We start from the raw sequence: 20818 nt of genomic DNA on the forward strand, positions 1-20818 counted from the left end.
GTTTCCCATATATATAGGACGTGACAGATTTTCATTTCGATTTGGTTCTGCTCACACTAAGGATCCTGATTTGAAAAAGAAGTGGGGTTTTTTTTGTCTTCATGCTTACTTAGTCTGTTATAATCGGGATATCTCGGTCAAGTTTAACACTGACCATAGGATAGAGCTTTGTCACGTATTCATGTAAGTATTTGGCGAGGTGTATGTGTGTGTGTACATATGTGGGGAGTGGTAGTGTAGTGGTTAGTGCGCTGGTATGAACCTGGCGACCCGAGTTCGATTCCTGCTCACGGCCAACACCAGTGACGATTATTTGAACCGGTCCTGGGCCTCCCTTAGGTAGACTCAGCCTCAAATTAGTACCTGGTGCGGTGTGGAAGCATCAACACTGGGGAGACAAAGGCGGACGGGCGTGTTGTTGGTAACCCAGCCCCTCGTGCCGTACCGGCCTTCATAACAGCACTTGCCTCAACAACCTGTTTAGGCTATCCGGGGGATCTTTGTTTTATGTATGTGTAGAGTTTAATTGTAAGGAAATGTTAACGCTGACTGCCATTCGGTCAATTGTACATCAGCATAGTGGTACAGGGTACAGAGAAACACCACCGCAACAACACCAGCACCACAACACCAACAGCACAACAGTACCACAACAACACCAACAGCACCACAACACCACCAGCAGCATCATCATCATCATCACCCGTTACACTGCCATTACACCACGACCCAAATGGCGCAACATCTTCAAAACCGTGACTCGCCCTGCAAACACTGAATTCACCACCAGTCGGAGTGCGTCTGCGGGTCGATCTTCGCGGGTCGCGATGGAGCGCGCGGAGAAGACGCTCGCTCTGGTGATGACTGCGCTCATGATGAGCCAGGCGTCCGTCAATGCTGGTGAGTGATGGCACTGCACACCAGTCAACCCCTTGTCAGTGGCCCTGCCTTATTACAGACCAATTCAGACCGTATTAGGTCACCCCCGTGCCCTTATAAATCTCAAAGTTCATCCTACAAAGTCCCATCACAAGGGAGAAACACAAATAGACATTCACCACTAGTACACTCACCACTACACACCAGTCAACCCCTTGTCAGTGGCCCTGCCTTATTACAGACCAATTCAGACCGTATTAGGTCACCCCCGTGCCCTTATAAATCTCAAAGTTCATCCTACAAAGTCCCATCACAAGGGAGAAACACAAATAGACATTCACCACTAGTACACTCACCACTGCACACCAGTCAACCCCTTGTCAGTGGCCCTGCCTGATTACAGACCAATTCAGACCGTATTAGGTCACCCCCGTGCCCTAATAAATCTCAAAGTTCATCCTACAAAGTCCCATCACAAGGGAGAAACACAAATAGACATTCACCACTAGTACACTCACCACTACACACCAGTCAACCCCTTGTCAGTGGCCCTGCCTTATTACAGACCAATTCAGACCGTATTAGGTCACCCCCGTGCCCTTATAAATCTCAAAGTTCATCCTACAAAGTCCCATCACAAGGGAGAAACACAAATAGGCATTCACCACTAGTACACTCACCACTGCACACCAGTCAACCCCATGTCAGTGGCCCTGCCTTATTACAGACCAATTCAGACCGTATTAGGTCACCCCCGTGCCCTTATAAATCTCAAAGTTCATCCTACAAAGTCCCATCACAAGGGAGAAACACAAATAGACATTCACCACTAGTACACTCACCACTACATACCTGTCAACCCCTTGTCAGTGGCCCTGCCTTATTATAGACCAATTCAGACCGTATTGGTCACCCCCGTGCCCTTATAAATCTCAAAGTTCATCCAACAAAGTCCTATCACAAGGGAGAAACACAAACAAATAGACATTCACCACTAGTACACTCACCACTACATACCTGTCAACCCCTTGTAAAGTGGCCCTGCCTTATTATAGACCATTTCAGACCGTATTGGTCACCCCCGTGCCCCTATAAATCTCAAAGTTCATCCTACAAAGTCCAATGTGTGTTTATGTGTGGGAGGAGCGGTAGAGTAGTGGTTAGTGCGCTATGAACCCGGCGACCCGGGTTCGATTCCTGCTCACGGCCAACACAAGTGGCGATTATTTGAACCGGTCCTGGGCATCCCCTAGGTCGACTCAGCTTCAAACAAAAAGACAATCACCATTAGTGTACTCACCACTACATACCTGTCAACCCATTAACAGTGCCCGACCTTATTACAGACCAATTCAAACCTTAGTTGTTACCCCGTGGCCCCTATACATCTCAACGTCCATCCTACAAAGTCCCATCACAAGGGAAACACAAACAAATTGACAAAACTCTGTTTGCCCGTATTGAGGCGGCTGTACGCCGTGTGGATCTAAACACTCAATTCCCCTGTACAACCCTCTACAAGAATACGGAGTAAACCGTATGGGTTGACAGGTATAGCAGTATTATAGTGTATAGTAGGAGTGTATAGTAGTATGTATAGTAGTATGTATAGTAGTATGTATAGTAGTATGTATAGTAGTATGTATAGTAGTATGTATAGTAGTATGTATAGTAGTATGTATAGTAGTATGTATAGTAGTATGTATAATAGTATGTAATGTATAGTACATGCCTGCCAACCCCTTATCAGTGCCTAAATTATACCTTATTTGTAACGCCGTGCCCCTTATAAATCTCAACGTTCATCCTACAAAGTCCCATCACAAGGAGAGGAACACAAATAGACATTTTAGTTGTTGCCCGTATTGAAACGGCTGTACGCCGTACACATTTGAAACCTCAATTTCCCTGTGGAAGAATAACGGATGAGCCGTATGTGTTGACGGGTATGGCACAGTAGCTGTAACTTCACATTGTAACACTGAGCCGTCGCTCAGTATTTAGAATCACAATCAGAACATTTATTGAGACTGGAGGAATCCGATGAGATATAACGTTATTTTTTTTTATCACGTGTTCAGTAGGGGCAGGTCAGAACGTTACAACAACAAACGATACTATAAACTAATACCAAAACGCGGTATGAGTGAAAAGTAATGGAAAGGTAACCACACGACTAAAAACATGTATCTACACAAATACAACTAAACTTTGTTTGATCTTACCAGGTAAGGCACGCTGAGCTACGTTGCTCTTTATTTAAAAATAAGCGACCTGGCCACACGTGATAGCTCAACGAAGTGGCTAATAGTCACGTGGACATTTTATAGCAGCAGCAGCATACTCTAAATAATCTAAACGCGTGTTTCTAGAACAGTCGCTGACATAAACGTGCAACAAATTCTCAATACGGATAATGGAAAATGAATTACCTCCCAACTAAGTATGTGTAGTACATTGATAAACGAAACAATCTTAACGTCTATCGATAGATGGCGGCAGTGCTGTACGGGGGAGCGGTGGCGCAGCGGTTAGCGCCCGTTGCGCCACGAACCCGGCATAGACACGGGTTCGATTCCCGCTCACGGCCAACACCAGTGACGAATTTCTCAACCGGTCATGGGCCTCTGCTAGATGTTAACTATCTCGCCTGGTCTACAGGGGGTTGTGGGTTCGATTCCGGCCTTGACGCCTGTATATTTGGAGTTTGTGTGTCTCTCAGTTTCAATTTATTTATTTATTTTGGTATAGCCCTGTGAAATTTTTCAATGCACCTTTAAGATCAGCACGCTAAATCAAAATACAGATAATACTTTGCAGCGTCATCCGGAGCGAAACATTTTATTTTACTTTACGCCAATGAATAGCAGTGGCAGTTAGGGGTGTACAACTCCTCTAGAGCAGTTTTGAGAGAAGATCTCATTGGTAGCGATTCAAGTTGCAGTTTATTGGCAATAGCATTCCAGACCCTGGGGGCATCAATAGCAAAGGCCCTTCCTCCAGTTTTTGTACGGCAATAGGGAAAGTGAAGCCGGTAAATGAGTGAAGACCTGAGGTCAAATTTGTTCTTTGAAACAGAGAGGAGATCCAGCAGGTAGTCTGCGGATTTTTTTGTAAGTACATCGTGAATAAATAAGATCTGGTGCACAAGCCGTCGAACATTAAGAGATGTTAAGTTTGACCCAATGTAGAGATCACAGTGGTGAGTCCTATATGGGCAGTTCAATGTAAATCTTAAGGCCAAGTGATAGATGGAATCAAGCTTCTTCAGTACAGTACTTGGGGCTGATTTATACACGATGTCACAGTAGTCAAGTAGAGGCAGTATGGTAGCTTTTATCAATTCCAAACGGAACATTGGGGGGAAGCAGTGCTTGTGTCGATACAGAAAACCAATTTTTATTTTGGTCTTTTTACCAATATAATCAATGTGATCTTCAAAATTCAGTTTTGAATCCAGGATGACCCCAAGATACTTATAGATCTTGACTTGCTCTATTTGATAATTATTTAAGGAATGTAATTGGGGAAAAATAACTTCCTGCTTTAGTCCTGGTGAGAAGCATAGCACCTTGGTTTTGGAGGTATTCAGGACTAGTTTAAGAGCAACTAGCTGATATTGTAGTTTATTGAAATCACCCTGTAGCTTAGCAATCACGTCATCCGGAGAGCGGCCAGCAGTAATCAGTATCGTGTCATCTGCAAAAAGATTTACCCTGGAATGATCCAGGTCAGTGCCCAAGTCATTGACATAAAGAGAGAACAAAAGGGGGCCGATGATGGAACCCTGTGGAACCCCTTTTGTTATCTGAACACTGTTTGACCTCCAACCATCTTTGAATACAGTTTGGGTGCGAGAAAAGAGGTAATTTTGTAACAATTTTACTGCGTTTACGACAAAACCTAGGCAACTTAGTTTACTAAGCAGGGTGTGGTGGTCTACTGTATCAAAAGCTTTGGACAGGTCTAGAAAAAGACAGGCACAGTACTGCTTATTATCAAGGCTGCTGTAAATGTGATTCAGAGAGTCTAATGCAGCAGATGTGGTGCTGTATTTTTTTCGGAACCCAGATTGTTTTAGATGTAGTAGATTGTTGGTGGACAGGAAACTGCTAATTTGGTAGGTCAATAATTTTTCGAAAATTTTCATCAACGGGGACAAAATTGAGATAGGTCGGTAGTTATTTGGATCATCTTTAGGGCCCCCTTTGTGAAGTGGACGGACATAGGTATGTTTCCATTCTAGAGGAACTGATGCTTCTTTGATGGACAGGTTGAAAATATGGGCTATAGGTTTGTATATTAGGTGACCAACAGTTAGTAGAGCAAAGACGGGAATACTATCTGCTCCGGTAGAGGACGACCCTTTGAGGTAGGACATTTGTTTCAGAACATTACTTTCGTGGATTGGCTGGAAACTAAATTCGTTTAATGTTCGGACAGGGTTGTAGGAATTTGCATGAGCAGGGGTGACTCCCAATACATTATCAAAAAGATTACCAGCTTCAGAAAAATGAAGGTTAAAATTGTCAACAATTTTTTTGGGATCTGAAAAATATTCCCCATTTCGGTTAAGCTCAGCGGGCAGATTGTCTGTTTTGGATGCCTTTTCGATACATTTGATTGTTTTCCAGAAAATCCTGGCATTTCCATGTGATTCCAGGAGAGTGGAGGAAAAGTAGGCATTTTTTGCATGCCGTATTCTTTTGACGCATCTATTCCTTAAAATCCTGTATTCTAGCCAGTCATTGACCAAATTACTTTTCTGAGCACATGCCCAAGCCTTGTCCCTAGTTTTCATGAGCTTTGTAATCAAAGGATCAACCAATGGTGGGCGGTTGCCTTTAGTTTTCAATCTAACCAATGGAGCATGTTTGTTAAGAATTTGGAGAAACGTGTACCTGAAGGTCTCCCAAGCCGTAGTCAGGTTGGGGATATCACAGACCTTGTCAATATCCGAGTGAAGCACATCATGAGTAAATGCCTGAGTGCTGAAGTGTCTCATAGAGTGCTTCTCAACCAATTTAGGGGGGGCTTTGGGTCTGGCTGATGATCTCACCCCAAAAATGAAGGAGTGATCACTAAGGTTATTACCCAGAACACCAGTCAGTGTGAAATAGTGAGGGGCATTTGTCAATAGGACGTCAAGCAGAGATGACTCTCCCGGATTTTTTAGGTTTGGTCTTGTGGGGACATTTATTAATTGAAACAGATTAAATTCATCTGCAAAATTTGTGGCCACGGCCGGCGGGTTTAGCCAATTCCAATTTAGATCACCCACTAAAACTATTTCACCTTTAGGGAGGCCCCCAAAAAGCTCTCTCAGTGCAGATGCAGCTTCAATATCCTTCCCACTAGGCGGTCGATAGCAGCACACTACCAATATCTGTTGATTATTGGTCGCGTAGATTTTTACTCCGGATCCTCGGGTTTTTCTCCCTCCACATTTAGAAACACGTGTTCAGAACATCTGGCGACCACTATAGTTTCCCGCATGATGATAAAGCCGCTTCGTTATCATTTGTGGCCAGGTCGCTTCTGAAAAAAATCTACATAGCTCAGCGGGCCTTACCTGGTAAAAGAAAAAAAGTATTTTTCATAGTTTGTGTAAATATCGCCACTGGGGAGACAAAGGCGATCGGGCGTGGTTGCTAGCCACCCACCCCCTTCATGTGCCATGCCGGCCTTCCTAGATGCACCTCGGTAAACAGCACTTGACCACAAAAGACTGCTGAGGCTACACGGGTGATCTTTGTCTTTAGTCGATACTGCGGTAGGTGATGAGGTTAGATCGGGCAGCCCGTTGAGATCCCCTAGTGGGGTCACAGAGCTCGGTGGAGTGGCCACAGCTGTCGTGCCGGTATTTAACGAGTGTGGGGCCTGTAGCATATGTTATAAGGGGGCCCTAAATAAAAAAAAACACACACATTTCTTTTACTTGCATAGTAAAGTAAATGTATTTTTTCATTTGCTATATAGCCAGATACCACGACAAATCGCTCATCTTAAACACCCAGTCGTTTATAAAAGTTGAAGGCGGTGTAGTCCTATATTAATAGAGCAAGTCCAGAATCAATGAACCAGAATTGATAGCTTGAAATCATTTAGCGCGGGGCCCTTGAAAGCGCGGGGCCCTTGAAAGCGCGGGGCCCTTGAAAGCAGGGGGCCCTTGAAAGCGGGGGGCCCTTGAAAGCGGGGGGCCCTTGAAAGCAGGGGGCCCTTGAAAGCGGGGGGCCCTTGAAAGCGCGGGGCCTTTGAGAGTGCGGGGGCCTTGAGAGCGCGGGGCCCTTGAAAGCGCGGGGGCCTTTGAGAGCGGGGGCCTTGAAAGCGGGGGCCTTGAAAGCGGGGGGCCCTTGAGAGCGCGGGGGCCTTGAGAGCGCGGGGGCCTTGAAAGCGGGGGGCCCTTGAAAGTGGGGGGCCCTTGAAAGTGCGGGGCCCTTGAAAGCGGGGGCCTTGAAACCGGGGGGGGGGCCTTGAGAGCGCGGGGGCCTTGAGAGCACGGGGGCCTTGAGAGCGCGGGGGCCTTGATAGCGGGGGGCCCTTGAAAGCGCGGGGGCCTTGAAAGTGCGGGGCCCTTGAAAGCGGGGGGCCCTTGAAAGCGCGGGGGCCTTGAAAGCGGGGGGCCCTTGAGAGCGCGGGGGCCTTGAAAGCGCGGGGGCCTTGAGAGCACGGGGACCCTTGAAAGCGGGGGGCCCTTGAAAGCGCGGGGGCCTTGAAAGCGCGGGGCCCTTGAGAGCGCGGGGGCCTTGAGAGCACGGGGGCCCTTGAAAGCGGGGGGCCCTTGAAAGCGCGGGGGCCTTGAGAGCACGGGGGCCCTTGAAAGCGGGGGGCCCTTGAAAGCGGGGGGCCCTTGAAAGCGGTGGGCCCTTGAAAGCGTGGGGCCCTTGAAAGCGGGGGGCCCTTGAAAGCGCGGGGCCTTTGAGAGTGCGGGGGCCTTGAGAGCGCGGGGCCCTTGAAAGCGCGGGGGCCTTTGAGAGCGGGGGCCTTGAAAGCGGGGGCCTTGAAAGCGGGGGGCCCTTGAGAGCGCGGGGGCCTTGAAAGCGTTTGGCCCTTGAAAGTGGGGGGCCCTTGAAAGCGCGGGGCCCTTGAAAGCGGGGGCCTTGAAACCGGGGGGGGGGGCCTTGAGAGCGCGGGGGCCTTGAGAGCACGGGGGCCTTGAGAGCGCGGGGGCCTTGAAAGCGGGGGGCCCTTGAAAGTGTGGGGCCCTTGAAAGCGGGGGGCCCTTGAAAGCGCGGGGGCCTTGAAAGCGGGGGGCCCTTGAGAGCGCGGGGGCCTTGAAAGCGCGGGGGCCTTGAGAGCACGGGGGCCCTTGAAAGCGGGGGGCCCTTGAAAGCGCGGGGGCCTTGAAAGCGCGGGGCCCTTGAGAGCGCGGGGCCCTTGAAAGCGCGGGGGCCTTGAGAGCGCGGGGGCCTTGAGAGCACGGGGGCCCTTGAAAGCGGGGGGCCCTTGAAAGCGCGGGGGCCTTGAGAGCACGGGGGCCCTTGAAAGCGGGGGGCCCTTGAAAGCGGGGGGCCTTGAGAGCGGGGGGCCCGTAGCATGTGTAGCTACTTTTGCTACTACGATAATCCGGCACTGCACAGCTGACCGCGATCGTCGCGCGAGTGGTCCAGGTTTGAAATTCACTTTCCCGAACAGCCTCTTGTATATATGTACGTTGAACTTCTTTCGCACATTACACAGCCAACGCGTGCTAATCGGAGGTGCAACACGGGGGATCTTTGTGCGTTTGTTTGTTTTTGTTTGTTTGTTAAAGAGCTGCTCGTGAGCCGCCACTTTAGCGGGGTCCTGCGTGCGGTCTGACCTCGACTCCTGTGCATGCGCGCGCGCGCGTGCGTGGAATGAAATCTGATTGTGAAACCTACCGATGATTGTGCCGGTGATGATGATGATGATGATTAAGATGAGAGCATATTCTTGGGTCTTTCGGTTAAGTCACGTAGATAGGTTCAAAGAAAATAACAAAAATGAACAAAAAAACCACGACGTTTTCTTTGAACCTTTCTACGTGACTTTACCGAAAGACCCAAAGGATGTGAATTCCTGCAGTCACGAAAGCTTTAAGTTAAGATGAGAGCAGTGATGAGGATTCCGATAATGGCAATGAAGACGATGAAACGATGATGATGATGATGGTGATGATTACGACTATTGTGATAAGTACAGTGATGGGGACACTGACGATATTGACGATGACGACAACGATGAAGAAGATGACGATTATGAAGACGATGTTGTCAACGATGACGATTAATTAATGACGATAACCACGCCGACGACAATGATGATGATGACTATAACATGACAATGGTGTGCATTGCAATGATGGTGATTACGATATTAACGATAGCTCGTCGACATCTCCGCATCAGATCTTCTCTCCACCACCACCACCACAACCACCACCACCCCAGTACTCCACGTGGCTCTGGGCAAGTCCGTCTCGTTCCCCTGCACCGTCCGGGAGTTGAGGGGGGCGCGGCTGTCTTGGAGGCACCTCGGGGACCCGGGGGCGCTCCCCGAAGGGGGTGTCGCGGGCCCCGGGGGTCCCGGTGACCCCGGTGACCCCTGGGACTCTGGGCACCTGGTCATTCCCTCGGTGGGGCCGAGCGACGAGGGTCGCTACGAGTGCGTGGAGAGCCCCTCGGGAAAGGTCCTCTCGGCCGTGCGCATCGTGACCGGAGGTGACTTGTCCCTGGCACTCGTGGCACGTTTCATTCGTTCATTCATTCGTTAAATCGTTCGTTCAATCGCTCGTTCAATCGTTCGTTAATTCGTAAAATCCTTCGTTCATTCATTGATTCGTTCGTTCATCCGTTCAATCGTTCGTTCATTCGTTCAATCGTTCGTTCATTAATTCGTTCAATCATTCGTTAATTTGTTCAATCGTTCGTTCATTCATTAAATCGTTCGTTCATTAATTCGTTCAACCGTTCGTTCATTCATTAATTCGTTCAATCGTTCGTTAATTCATTAATTAGTTCAATCATTCGTTCATTCGATCGTTCGTTAAGTCATTGATTCGTTCGTTCATTGATTCGTTCATGAATTCGTTCAATCATTCGTTCATTCATTCGTTCATTTGTTCAATCGTTCGTTCCTTCGTTCGTTCAATCGTTCTTTCGTTCGTTCATTCGTCGACCTGGTCATTGAGTCAGACAGTCAGGTAGGCAGTCGTTAATGGGTTATTCGGTAAGTTAGTCAACGGGCTAGTTGAGCTTCAATGGGCCATTCGATGTGTTCGTCAATCAGTTAGTGAATTAGTAAGTCAACGAGTCAGTACATGAGTTAGTTCATGAGCGGGTGATAAAATCAGTCAATGAAGCTACTCGTCTCCGTGTCTGCATAGCACCATGTCTGTTTCTGTTTCCTCGTGGCTCCAGTTTTTCAGTTTCAGTTTCAGTTCAGTTTATTTTGGTATAGCCCTGTGAGCCATTCGGCTCTTGAATCGGGTGCAACCACAACAAACAACAAACAAAAATACGAACAAGAAAACATCTTAAAGTGACTATGTGACTGTGCAAACAGAAAATCCAGGAAAAAACAGCAAAATATTCCGGGAAAAAGCACCGTACACCAACACTGTGTGCAAAAAATCCCAGTGGGATGCAAGTCAAACAACAACAAAAACTTAGATTAAGGCCATCAGTCTAACTCCGTACTACAACAAAACAAACATGTCCAAATCAAAAAACTTTTCGAAAATCACCAAAAAATAAAGCCATAATTGCAACGTAACAGTGATCATAGGGACTGTGACCGAATTTTTACAATAAACTATATAAATAACATGTAACACCAAATCCTAGAGCCATAGCTGGCTGCATGAGTTACTCCACAACAACAGGAGCATCAGTCGGAGTATCACATTTTTCAATGCACCTTTAAGATCAGCACGCTAAATCAAAATACAGATAATACTTTGCAGCGTAATCCGGAGTGAAACATTTTATTTTATTTTACGCCAATGAATAGCAGTGGCAGCTAGGGGTGTACAACTCCTCTAGAGCAGTTTTGAGAGAAGATCTCATTGGTAGCGATTCAAGTTGCAGTTTATTGGCAATAGCATTCCAGACCCTGGGGGCATCAATAGCAAAGGCCCTTCCTCCAGTTTATGTACGGCAATAGGGAATGTGAAGCTGGTAAATGAGCGAAGACGTGAGGTCAAGTTTGTTATTTGAAACAGAGAGGAGATCCAGCAGGTAGTCTGCGGATTTTTTTGGAAGTACATCGTGAATAAACAAGATCTGGTGCACAAGCCGTTGAACATTAAGATATGTTAAGTTTGATCCAATTTAGAGATCAGAGTGGCGAGTTCTATATGGGCAGTTCAATGTAAATCTTAAGGCCGAGTGATAGATGGAATCAAGCTTCTTCAGTACAGTACTTGGTGCTGATTTATACACGATGTCACAGTAGTCAAGTAGAGGCAGTATGGTAGCTTTTATCAATTCCAAACGGAACATTGGGGGGAAGCAGTGCTTGTGTCGATACAGAAAACCAATATTTATTTTTGTCTTTTTACCAATATAATCAATGTGATCTTCAAAATTCAGTTTTGAATCCAGAATGACCCCAAGATACTTATAGATCTTGACTTGCTCTATTTGATAATTATTTAAAAAATGTAATTGGGGAAAAATAACGTTCTGCTTTAGTCCTGGTGAGAAGCACCTTTGTTTTGGAGGTATTCAGTACTAGTTTAAGAGCAACTAGCTGATGTTGTAGTTTGTTGAAATCACCCTGTAGCTTAGCAATCACGTCATCCGGAGAGCGGCCAGCAGTAATCAGTATCGTGTCATCTGCAAAAAGATTTACCCTGGAATGATCCAGGTCAGTGCTCAAGTCATTGACATAAAGAGAGAACAAGAGGGGGCCGAGGATGGAACCCTGTGGAACCCCTTTTGTTATCTTAACACCGTTTGACCTCCAACCATCTGTGAATACAGTCTGGGTGCGAGAAAAGAGGTAATTTTGTAACCATTTTACTGTGTTTTCGGCAAAACCTAGGCAACTAAGTTTACTAAGCAGGGTGTTGTGGTCTACTGTATAAAAAGCTTTGGACAGGTCTAGAAATAGACAGGCACAGTACTGCTTATTATCAAGGCTGCTGTAAATGTGATTCAGAGAGTCTAATGCAGCAGATGTGGTACTGTATTTTTTTCGAAACCCACATTGTTTTAGATGTAGTATATTGTTGGTGGACATGCTCCCGTGTCCCCGCATCTCCGTGTCTTCATGCCCCCGTGTCCCCGTGTCCCCGTGTCTCCGTGTGCAGAGCCTCCGGCTGCTCCGACTGATCTCAGGTGCCGTGCACGGAACCTGGCGGCTTGGGAGTTCAGCTGTTCGTGGAAACTCGGGGACGGGAAGAACCCCCTGGAGAACATCACTGCCACCTACAGGTGAGGCTGGGATACACGGGGGTAGACAACACGGGGAGACACGGGGAGACATAGGGAGACACAGGAAGAGACACGGGGAGACATAGGGAGACACAGGGAGAGACACGGGGAGACATAGGGAGACACAGGGAGAGACACGGGGAGACACAGGGACAGACACGGGGAGACACAGGGACAGACACGGGGAGACACAGGGAGAGACACGGGGAGACATAGGGAGACACAGGGAGATACAGGGAGAGACACGGGGAGACACAGGGACAGACACGGGGAGACACAGGGACAGATACGGGGAGACACAGGGAGAGACACAGGGAGACACAGGGACAGATATGGGGAGACACAGGGACAGACACGGGGAGACACAGGGACAGATACGGGGAGACACAGGGAGAGACACAGGGAGACATAGCGATACACAGGGAGAGACACAGGGAGACATAGGGAGACACAGGGAGAGACACGGGGAGACATGGGGATAGACACGGGGGTAGACGACACGAGGAGGCGCAGGAAGACACAGGGACAGACACAGGGAGACATAGGGAGACACAGGGATAGAAACAGGGAGACACAGGGATAGACACGGGGAGACACAGGGATAGACACGGGGAGACACAGGGACAGACACAGGGAGAGACACAGGGAGAGACACAGGGAGACACAGGGAGACACAGGGATAGACACAGGGAGATACAGGGATAGACACGGGGAGACACAGGGAGAGACACGGGGAGACACAGGGATAGACACGGGGAGACACAGGGATAGACACGGGGAGACACAGGGAGAGACACGGGGAGACACAGGGACAGACATAGGGAGACACAGGGAGAGACACAGGGAGACACAGGGAGACACGGGGATAGACACAGGGAGATACAGGGATAGACACGGGGAGACACAGGGAGAGACATGGGGAGACACAGGGAGACACAGGGAGAGACACGGGGAGACACAGGGAGAGATACGGGGAGACACAGTGACAGACATAGGGAGACACAGGGAGAGACACAGGGAGAGACACAGGGAGAGACACAGGGAGAGACACAGGGAGAGACACAGGGAGAGACACGGGGGTAGACACAGGAATAGACACGGGGGTAGACGACACGGGGAGGTGCAGGGAGACACAGGGAGAGACACGGGGAGACACAGGGAGACACAGGGAGAGACACAGGGAGACATAGGGAGACACAGGGAGAGACACGGGGAGACATGGGGGTAGACGACACGGGGAGGCGCAGGGAGACATGGGGACACGACATGTTTTCCGGGTCGCTGGTGGATTGAAGTAAGCACTTTGCTCGTCGTCACGGTGACAGCGAGTGGTATTCTGGATGTGGTGGGCCCGGTGCCGAGGTGCTTTACTGGTCGCTTACCCGGCCAGACGCGGCTTAAATGAAACCCGGAATGCAATGGTAATTGGTCGATAATTATGATGATGATGATTAGTGTATGATGCTAACGGCGAACAGATCGCGATGCCGACGATGACGACGCTATTACTGTCACGAGTCGTTCGTGATCATGGCCAATTAGCCGGGGTGGCTGTGTGGGGGTGGTCGCCTGTAACCCAGCACTGTGGAGCCAGCAGCGAGGGAGGGGAGGGGGGGGGGTTGGTGGATCACACAGGGACGTGGCGAAACTCCTCCCTTCCCGTTGAAGCGTCGAGGAGGAGCCGTGCCACTGGCTCGCCACGAGAAGTCGGTACAGCAACGACGATCTCTGGGACTTAATCTCCGTCTGTTCCATCTGCACGGGATAGAGCGTTGCCCCCTCGCGTTTTCTCCGGGTGCTCCGGCTTCCTCCCATTAATTGGCCAATAGCCACAACGTCCACGGCGGTGCTTTCAGATGCGCCGCTACTGCGGCCGTCTGGAACGCTCCCTCCTTCCGATGTTAGGAAGCCACTGGAGCTGTCCACATTTAAATCATGATCATCTAGAATGACAAACTCATTTCTTTAGAGCTGCATTTTATGTTTAGTTGGTTTGTCCTTCCCCCGTACCTCCAATTCGCGCGGTTTGTCTACGTACGGTGCGAAAGACGTTTAACATTCATCTGTATAACCTTATGCGTTACCTATGTATTGACTATGTACGGCGCCTTACAAAGTTGTCATCATAGCAATGGTCAAGATAATGATGAATCAATTAATTGATGACCATGATTAATAAATGATATTATAATGATGAACCCATTCTCAGCCAATCTGCTGGATCGAGTGTATTGATGATGATGAATATGTGATGGTGAATTGATCAGAAAAAATGTTGTTATAACTGTTATTTCATTTGTATAATGACTTTTACTCCGATGATGATCCGTTGCTGATGGAGGCGTGGAAGATCGTGAGCTGGAGTGCGATTATTATGATAATCAATCTATGGTGATGATGATGATGACAATGGTCAATCTATGGTGATGAAGATAACGATGATGACAATGATCAATATATGTAATGATGAGGACAGCAATCAATCTATGGTGATGATTATGACGATAATGATCAATCTACGGTGGTGATGATCAATCAATGGTGATGATAATGACGATGATGATGGTGATCAATATACGATAATGATGACGATAATGATCAATATATGGTGATGATGATGATGACGGTACTAACCAATCTATGGTAATGATGATCAATCATTGACGATTATAATCAATCTACGATTATGACAATAATGATCAATATATGGCGACAAGGATCAATCAATGGTGATGATGATGCCGATAATGATCGATCTATGATGATGATGACGACGATAAATATCAATCTGGTGATGATGACCAATCAATGGTGATGACGATGTTTTGCCCAGTCACGATTTCCTAGAACAAGGCCGTGACCTCGAGTGCAAGGTGGCCGAGGGCCTCAGCTGCACGGCACACCAAATCGTGATGTTCACCACCAGCCCCTTCCGCGTCACGGTGCGCGCCCGCAACGCCTTCGGGGAGAGCAGCGCCGCCATCATCAGCTTCGAGTTAGATGACATCGGTACTGCAGATCCTCACAAACGTCGTCGTCATCGTCGTCACCGTCGCCACCATCGTCACCGCCGTCGTCACCGTCGCCACCATCGTCACCACCGTCGCCACCGTCATCATCGTCACCGTCGCCACCATCGTCACCACCGTCGTCATCACCGTCGTCATCATCGTCACCGTCGTCATCGTCGTCATCATCGTCGTCATCGTCACCACCGTCGTCACCATCATCATCGTCACCATCGTTATCATCGTCACCATTGTCACCATCGCCGACACCATCATCATCACCATCATCATCATTACGATCATCACCATCGTCACCATCATCATCGTCATTATCGTCGTCACAATCATCACCATCGTTATCATCATCACCGTTGTCATCATCGTCACCATCGTCATCATCGTCATCATCACCATCACCGACGACATCATCATCGTCGTTACCACCATCGTCATCATCATCAACACCGTCGTCATTATCACCATCGTCGTCATCATCACCATCGTCACCATCATCACTATCGTCACCACTATAATCATCATCATCACCACCATCACGATGATGGTGATTGATGATCAATTCTATGTATTATCTTTAACTAGCTTATATACCCGGCGTTGCCCGGGCCAAAAAAACATTTCAAAACTACTCTTAAAAATCTAACAGCAGTGCGTACTGACTGTGGTGGTACCTGCTATGATTACAGCAGTGCATACCGACTGTGGTGGCACCTGCTATCACTACAGTAGTACATGCTGACTCTATAGCAGTATCTATCGACTCTATAGCACAAAATATTCACCTGACAGAGTGGCCTGGTGAGGCCTAGTCCCGTGCAGAGCCTCCGGCCTCGCCTAGATTGTCCAGCCGGCCGAGGTGGCACCTTGGCAGGCTGGGCTACTACCCCTGACACCCCCCCCCCCAGCCGCGATCTCCCCAGCCACTCTGCAGTAATATCTACAGCCTATAGTGGTAGCATCTAGCGACTGTATAGTAGTAACTGCACGCATCGGGTTGGGGGGGGGGGGACATCACACAGTGAAGATTTAACGTCAGCGTTTAGTGTAGTTTTATATAATTTTTAACGCGAAAGAAAATGTCCCCCTCACTCCCGCCGACGGCGTGCGACTTGGCATGGGTCCGTCTCCCCCACCAAAGGCGCGTGAGTTGGTATGGTCGTGCGCGCGTCATAATTAAATAAATAAAGAAATAGCTCTAAAAAAAATCGCACTAAATCGCTAATTAAACTCATTAAAAGTTGACGGATGTGAAAAAGGAATAGCGCTTGCTCACGACGGGGCTTGCGGTGTGGTACCTGGCTGTTTTCTTATTTAACGTTAACTCCACCGTTGGGGAGCCAAATCCTTCGCAAGCGTGCGGACACACACAGAGCCAAAAACCGACAGGCAATTTTTGACTTTTATATAATAAGGAAGATTGACGGTGATTATTACTAATCCACGATGCCGATAATGATGACGCCGATTCAACGATGATTGACGACTACTATGATTAATCGATTATTATAATGACGGTGACAACTACTCCATGATGATGCTTATTCAATGATGATCATGCTTAGTGGAATTATGATTAATAATGCCCGATTATATCTGTGAAGCGATGGTGACGATTACGATGATTACTCGATGGTCACGAGCATTTCATCGGCGATAGCGACTCGTCCATAATAACTATGGTTATCAATGATGATGACTAATCGACAATTATCGATAGCGATGATGAATCGATATCGCCGGCGGTTATCAATGACGGCGACTAATCGATGACGATGATGATAATGCTCTTGCGATAAAAAAATAAAGATGATGATGATTAATCGATTATCCTGATGATGGTGATCAGTGCAGCCCGACCCGCCGCAGTCCGTGCGCGGCTACCACAACCCCACGGCTCCCTCCGAGGTCATCATCACCTGGGAGTCTCCCGCCACGTGGAGCGAGGCCAACATCTTCATCCTGCACTATCGATTGCGCCACCGCTCCCTGCACCAGCGCCACTTGAAAGAGGTCACTATTCTACTCTATACCTATGGGCAGGGCCGTCCATCGGGGCAAAATCCCGCGCTGTGTATTGAGGAGGTGCTCGCACCGTGGCTCGCCAGCGGAAAATGGCACAGCAGGTGGACTCGTCTCCATCCGTTCCATCTGTGTAAGGATCGAGCGTTTCTCCCTCGCGCGTGTGGGGTTTCCTCCCGACGCTGCCAGTACACTCACCCAGCTTAATAACCATTGCTGCAGTCTACATTATAGGCTGCCAGTACATTCACCAAACTTAATAACCAGGCTACAGTCTACACTATAGACTGCCAGTACACTCAATCCGATTTAGAACCAGGCTACAGTCTACATGAGTGTTTTTTTTGTTGTTTATTATTTTTATTTTATTTTTTTATTATTTTTATTCACCTTATTTTTATTCTTATTTTCATATCTACGTGACTTTACCGAAATAACCAAAGAATATGAATTCCTGCAGTCACGAAAGTTTTAAGTCAAATGTCAACACGTTTTTTTAAGCACCCTGTATATAAAAATAAAACACGTACAATGCAGGACCCTCCTTAAAATAAGTAATTGGACTAGGTGTGGCTTCCAGGGTAAATAAGCAATTAGTATTCAATGTGCCCTGTGTGTGTGTTGTGTCTTGTGGGGAGCGGTAGTGTAACGGTTAGCTCGCTGCGCTACGAACCTGGCAACCCGGGATCGACTCCGGCTCACGGCCACCGCCAGTGACGATCACTTGAACCGGTTCCGGGCCTCCCCTAGGTCGACTCGGCCTCAAATGAGTATCTGGTGCGGTGTGTAAACATCGCCAATAGGGAGACAAAGGTGGCCGGGCGTGGTGTTGGCCACCCACCATAGGTGCTCGCTAACGGCACTTGCCCCAACAGTCTGCTGAGGCTATACGGGGAATCTTTGTCTTTTTTTGTGTCTCGTGTTGCTCTCAATGATTTCAGGTCCAGGTTCCATACGACAGTAAAGAATATTTGATTACGGACGCTCATCCCGGGACCGAACACGTTGTGCAGGTGACTCCGGTGGTGACGGTGGTCAAGTGGTGGGGATAGTGATGATGGTGATAATGATATAATAACGGTGAATGTTATATTATAGATGATGATAATGAATTCATTTGATAGATGCTGTTAGTACATTTATTTAATTGATGCTGATAGTGATTTGTTTCATAGATGATGATGATCGTGATTAATGTCATTGATAGTGCATTAATATCATAGATGCTGATAGCAAATTCATGTAATTGATAGTGAATTCCTTTAATTAATGATTAATTCCTTTCATAGATGATAATAGTGAATTCATGTCATAGATGCTGGCAGTAAATGAATTTAATAGATGCTGATAGTTATTTGTTTCATATATGATGATGATAGTGAATTACCTTAATAAATAAATGCATTCAGAGATGCTAATAGTGAATTAATGTAATTGACAATGCATTAATGTAATCGATAGTGAATTAATGTAATTGATAGTGAATTAATGTAATTGATAGTGAATGAAAGTCATTGATAATGCATTCGTGTAATTGATAGTTAATTAATGTAAATGATAGTGAATTAATGTAATTGATAATGAATTAATTTCACATATGCTCACAGTAAATTCATGTCATTGATAGTGAATTCCTTTCATGGACGATTAGTTAATTTCAGAGATGATGATAGTGAATTAATTTCATAGATGCTGGTCGTAAGTTAATTTAACAGATGCCGATATTGAATTAATTTCATAGTTGACGAGAGTGAATGAATTCCGTAGACGATGAAAGTGAATTAATTAGATTGATTGAATTATTTCATACATGATGATAATGATCGATCTCATTCGTGACGATTAGGAATCGAAGTTAATGGATGTAGACCATGGTAGTGCAATCGTTTAATTTGAATAATTAATAACGGTGGCGATGATGATGAACATGATGCATGCATCTTCTTGGTTCTTTCGGTAAAGTCACGTAGAATGGAAATAAAATAATACAAATAAAATAATAATTATTAAAATAAGCATTAACTTTTTATTATTTTATTATTTCATTTTTATTATTTTATTTCCATTCTACGTTAATTTTCTTGAAAGAACCAAGAAGATGAATCCCTGCAGTCACGAAAGCTTTACATCGAAAAAATGATACATGCATTTTATATTCGTTTGACAAATAATGATAATGATCCATAATACAGGTTTTTTTGGGTTAGATCCCGTAAATATATAAATGTGTCGTTAAACCCGCCACCACCCGACACAGCCAATCAGAAAGGTTTGTCACGAAAACAGAACGTGGCCAATTCGTCACTAGTACAGCACACCCGGTGTGTTGGAGAGCCAAGCCACAACATTTACAATCTGAGTACGACGTTTCGCCAGTAATTACAGCTGGCTTCATCAGGCGACAGCAAAATTCGTGGAGAAATCCTCCTGATTCGTTCCTTAAATAGAGGGGCGGATGTGATGACAACGCTTGTGTTGGTATGGTCTTCTTACATGACGTGGGGGGGGGGGGGGAAATTAATGAATGAACAATGGGCTAAAATATAAATGACTGGGTATTCATTGCCATTTGGGTGATTTGAATCGTAATTTAATCAACGTACATTATGCATGCGCATTATGCAAGTCCATTGATCTTGTATCTCCTGTCAATTGTGTGTACGAAAAATAGCCGTACCAACGGCAATTGAAGTATGGTGACCTGTATACGCATGCAGAATTGGCACCTTCTAATTTACATGGCAAATTATTCCAATTGGGCCGTGTCGGATGGTGGCGGGTTTCACGACACATTTATATTTACGCGATCTAACCCCAAAAAAGACCTGTACCATGGATGACATTGGTCGCGAAATCCCGACCACGTGTTAAACTCATGATGACGATGATGATGACGACGACGGACAGATGTCTGCCAGGTACGACGTGCGAGGACAGTGGAGCGAGTGGAGCCAGGAGGCACGCGTGGCCCCGTGGATGCGTGAGTGCCGCTCAGAGTTCCGTTTCAACGGGCCATGAATATCGTGTCAGCGATGGGGACACAAAGGCGGCCGGGCACGAGCGAATGCTTTTGCCGGGGTCACCGCGGGCGCCGATGCTGGTCGCGTCGTCGTCCCCTTTACGCACGTGCGCCGTGCCGACCTTAATAGGTGCTCGCTGACAGCACTTGCCCCAGTAGTCCTGAAGACTTAATTCGGGGAACGCCTTCTCTGAAAACGAATGAAACTTCACGTTTTTTTTATTTTACCCGGTAAGGCCCCCGCTGAGCTGCGTAGCTTCTTTTTCAGAGGCGACCTGGCCACCAATAATGACAGCTCAAGGTAGTGGCTCATCATCGGCACCGTGTGGAAATGTACAGCAGGAGCCAAATAATCTAATTGCGTAGAGAAAGGGGGTGGGGAACCTTTTCTTCTGCCAAGGGCTATTTGGATATTTATCAAACATCATTCGCGGGCCATACAAAATTATCAACTTAAAAAATAGCCTGTTATATTT

General features: G+C 47.1%; 1 protein-coding gene across 2 annotated transcripts in view; it reads left to right on the top strand.

Moving 5' to 3' along the window:
- Nucleotides 1–30: 30 nt before the first annotated feature.
- LOC116953544 (ciliary neurotrophic factor receptor subunit alpha-like) overlaps nucleotides 31–20818 on the top strand; it is a 31635-nt gene continuing 10847 nt past the window's right edge. The window contains exons 1-8 of one of the 2 annotated variants that reach the window (XM_076075132.1): nucleotides 31–183; nucleotides 791–900; nucleotides 9249–9560; nucleotides 12155–12278; nucleotides 15112–15287; nucleotides 17151–17314; nucleotides 18265–18336; nucleotides 20231–20303. In XM_076075132.1, coding sequence (XP_075931247.1) covers nucleotides 828–900; nucleotides 9249–9560; nucleotides 12155–12278; nucleotides 15112–15287; nucleotides 17151–17314; nucleotides 18265–18336; nucleotides 20231–20303 — 994 coding nt within the window. In that variant the 5' untranslated portion in view covers nucleotides 31–183; nucleotides 791–827. The remainder of the gene's footprint in view (nucleotides 184–790; nucleotides 901–9248; nucleotides 9561–12154; nucleotides 12279–15111; nucleotides 15288–17150; nucleotides 17315–18264; nucleotides 18337–20230; nucleotides 20304–20818) is intronic. The other variant, XM_032973838.2, reaches the window with a different exon arrangement.

This window comes from Petromyzon marinus, chromosome 52, assembly GCF_048934315.1.
Source record: "Petromyzon marinus isolate PM22_M1 ecotype Great Lakes invasive population chromosome 52, UKy_Petmar_22M1.pri1.0, whole genome shotgun sequence".
NCBI classification, from domain to species: Eukaryota; Metazoa; Chordata; class Hyperoartia; order Petromyzontiformes; family Petromyzontidae; genus Petromyzon; species Petromyzon marinus.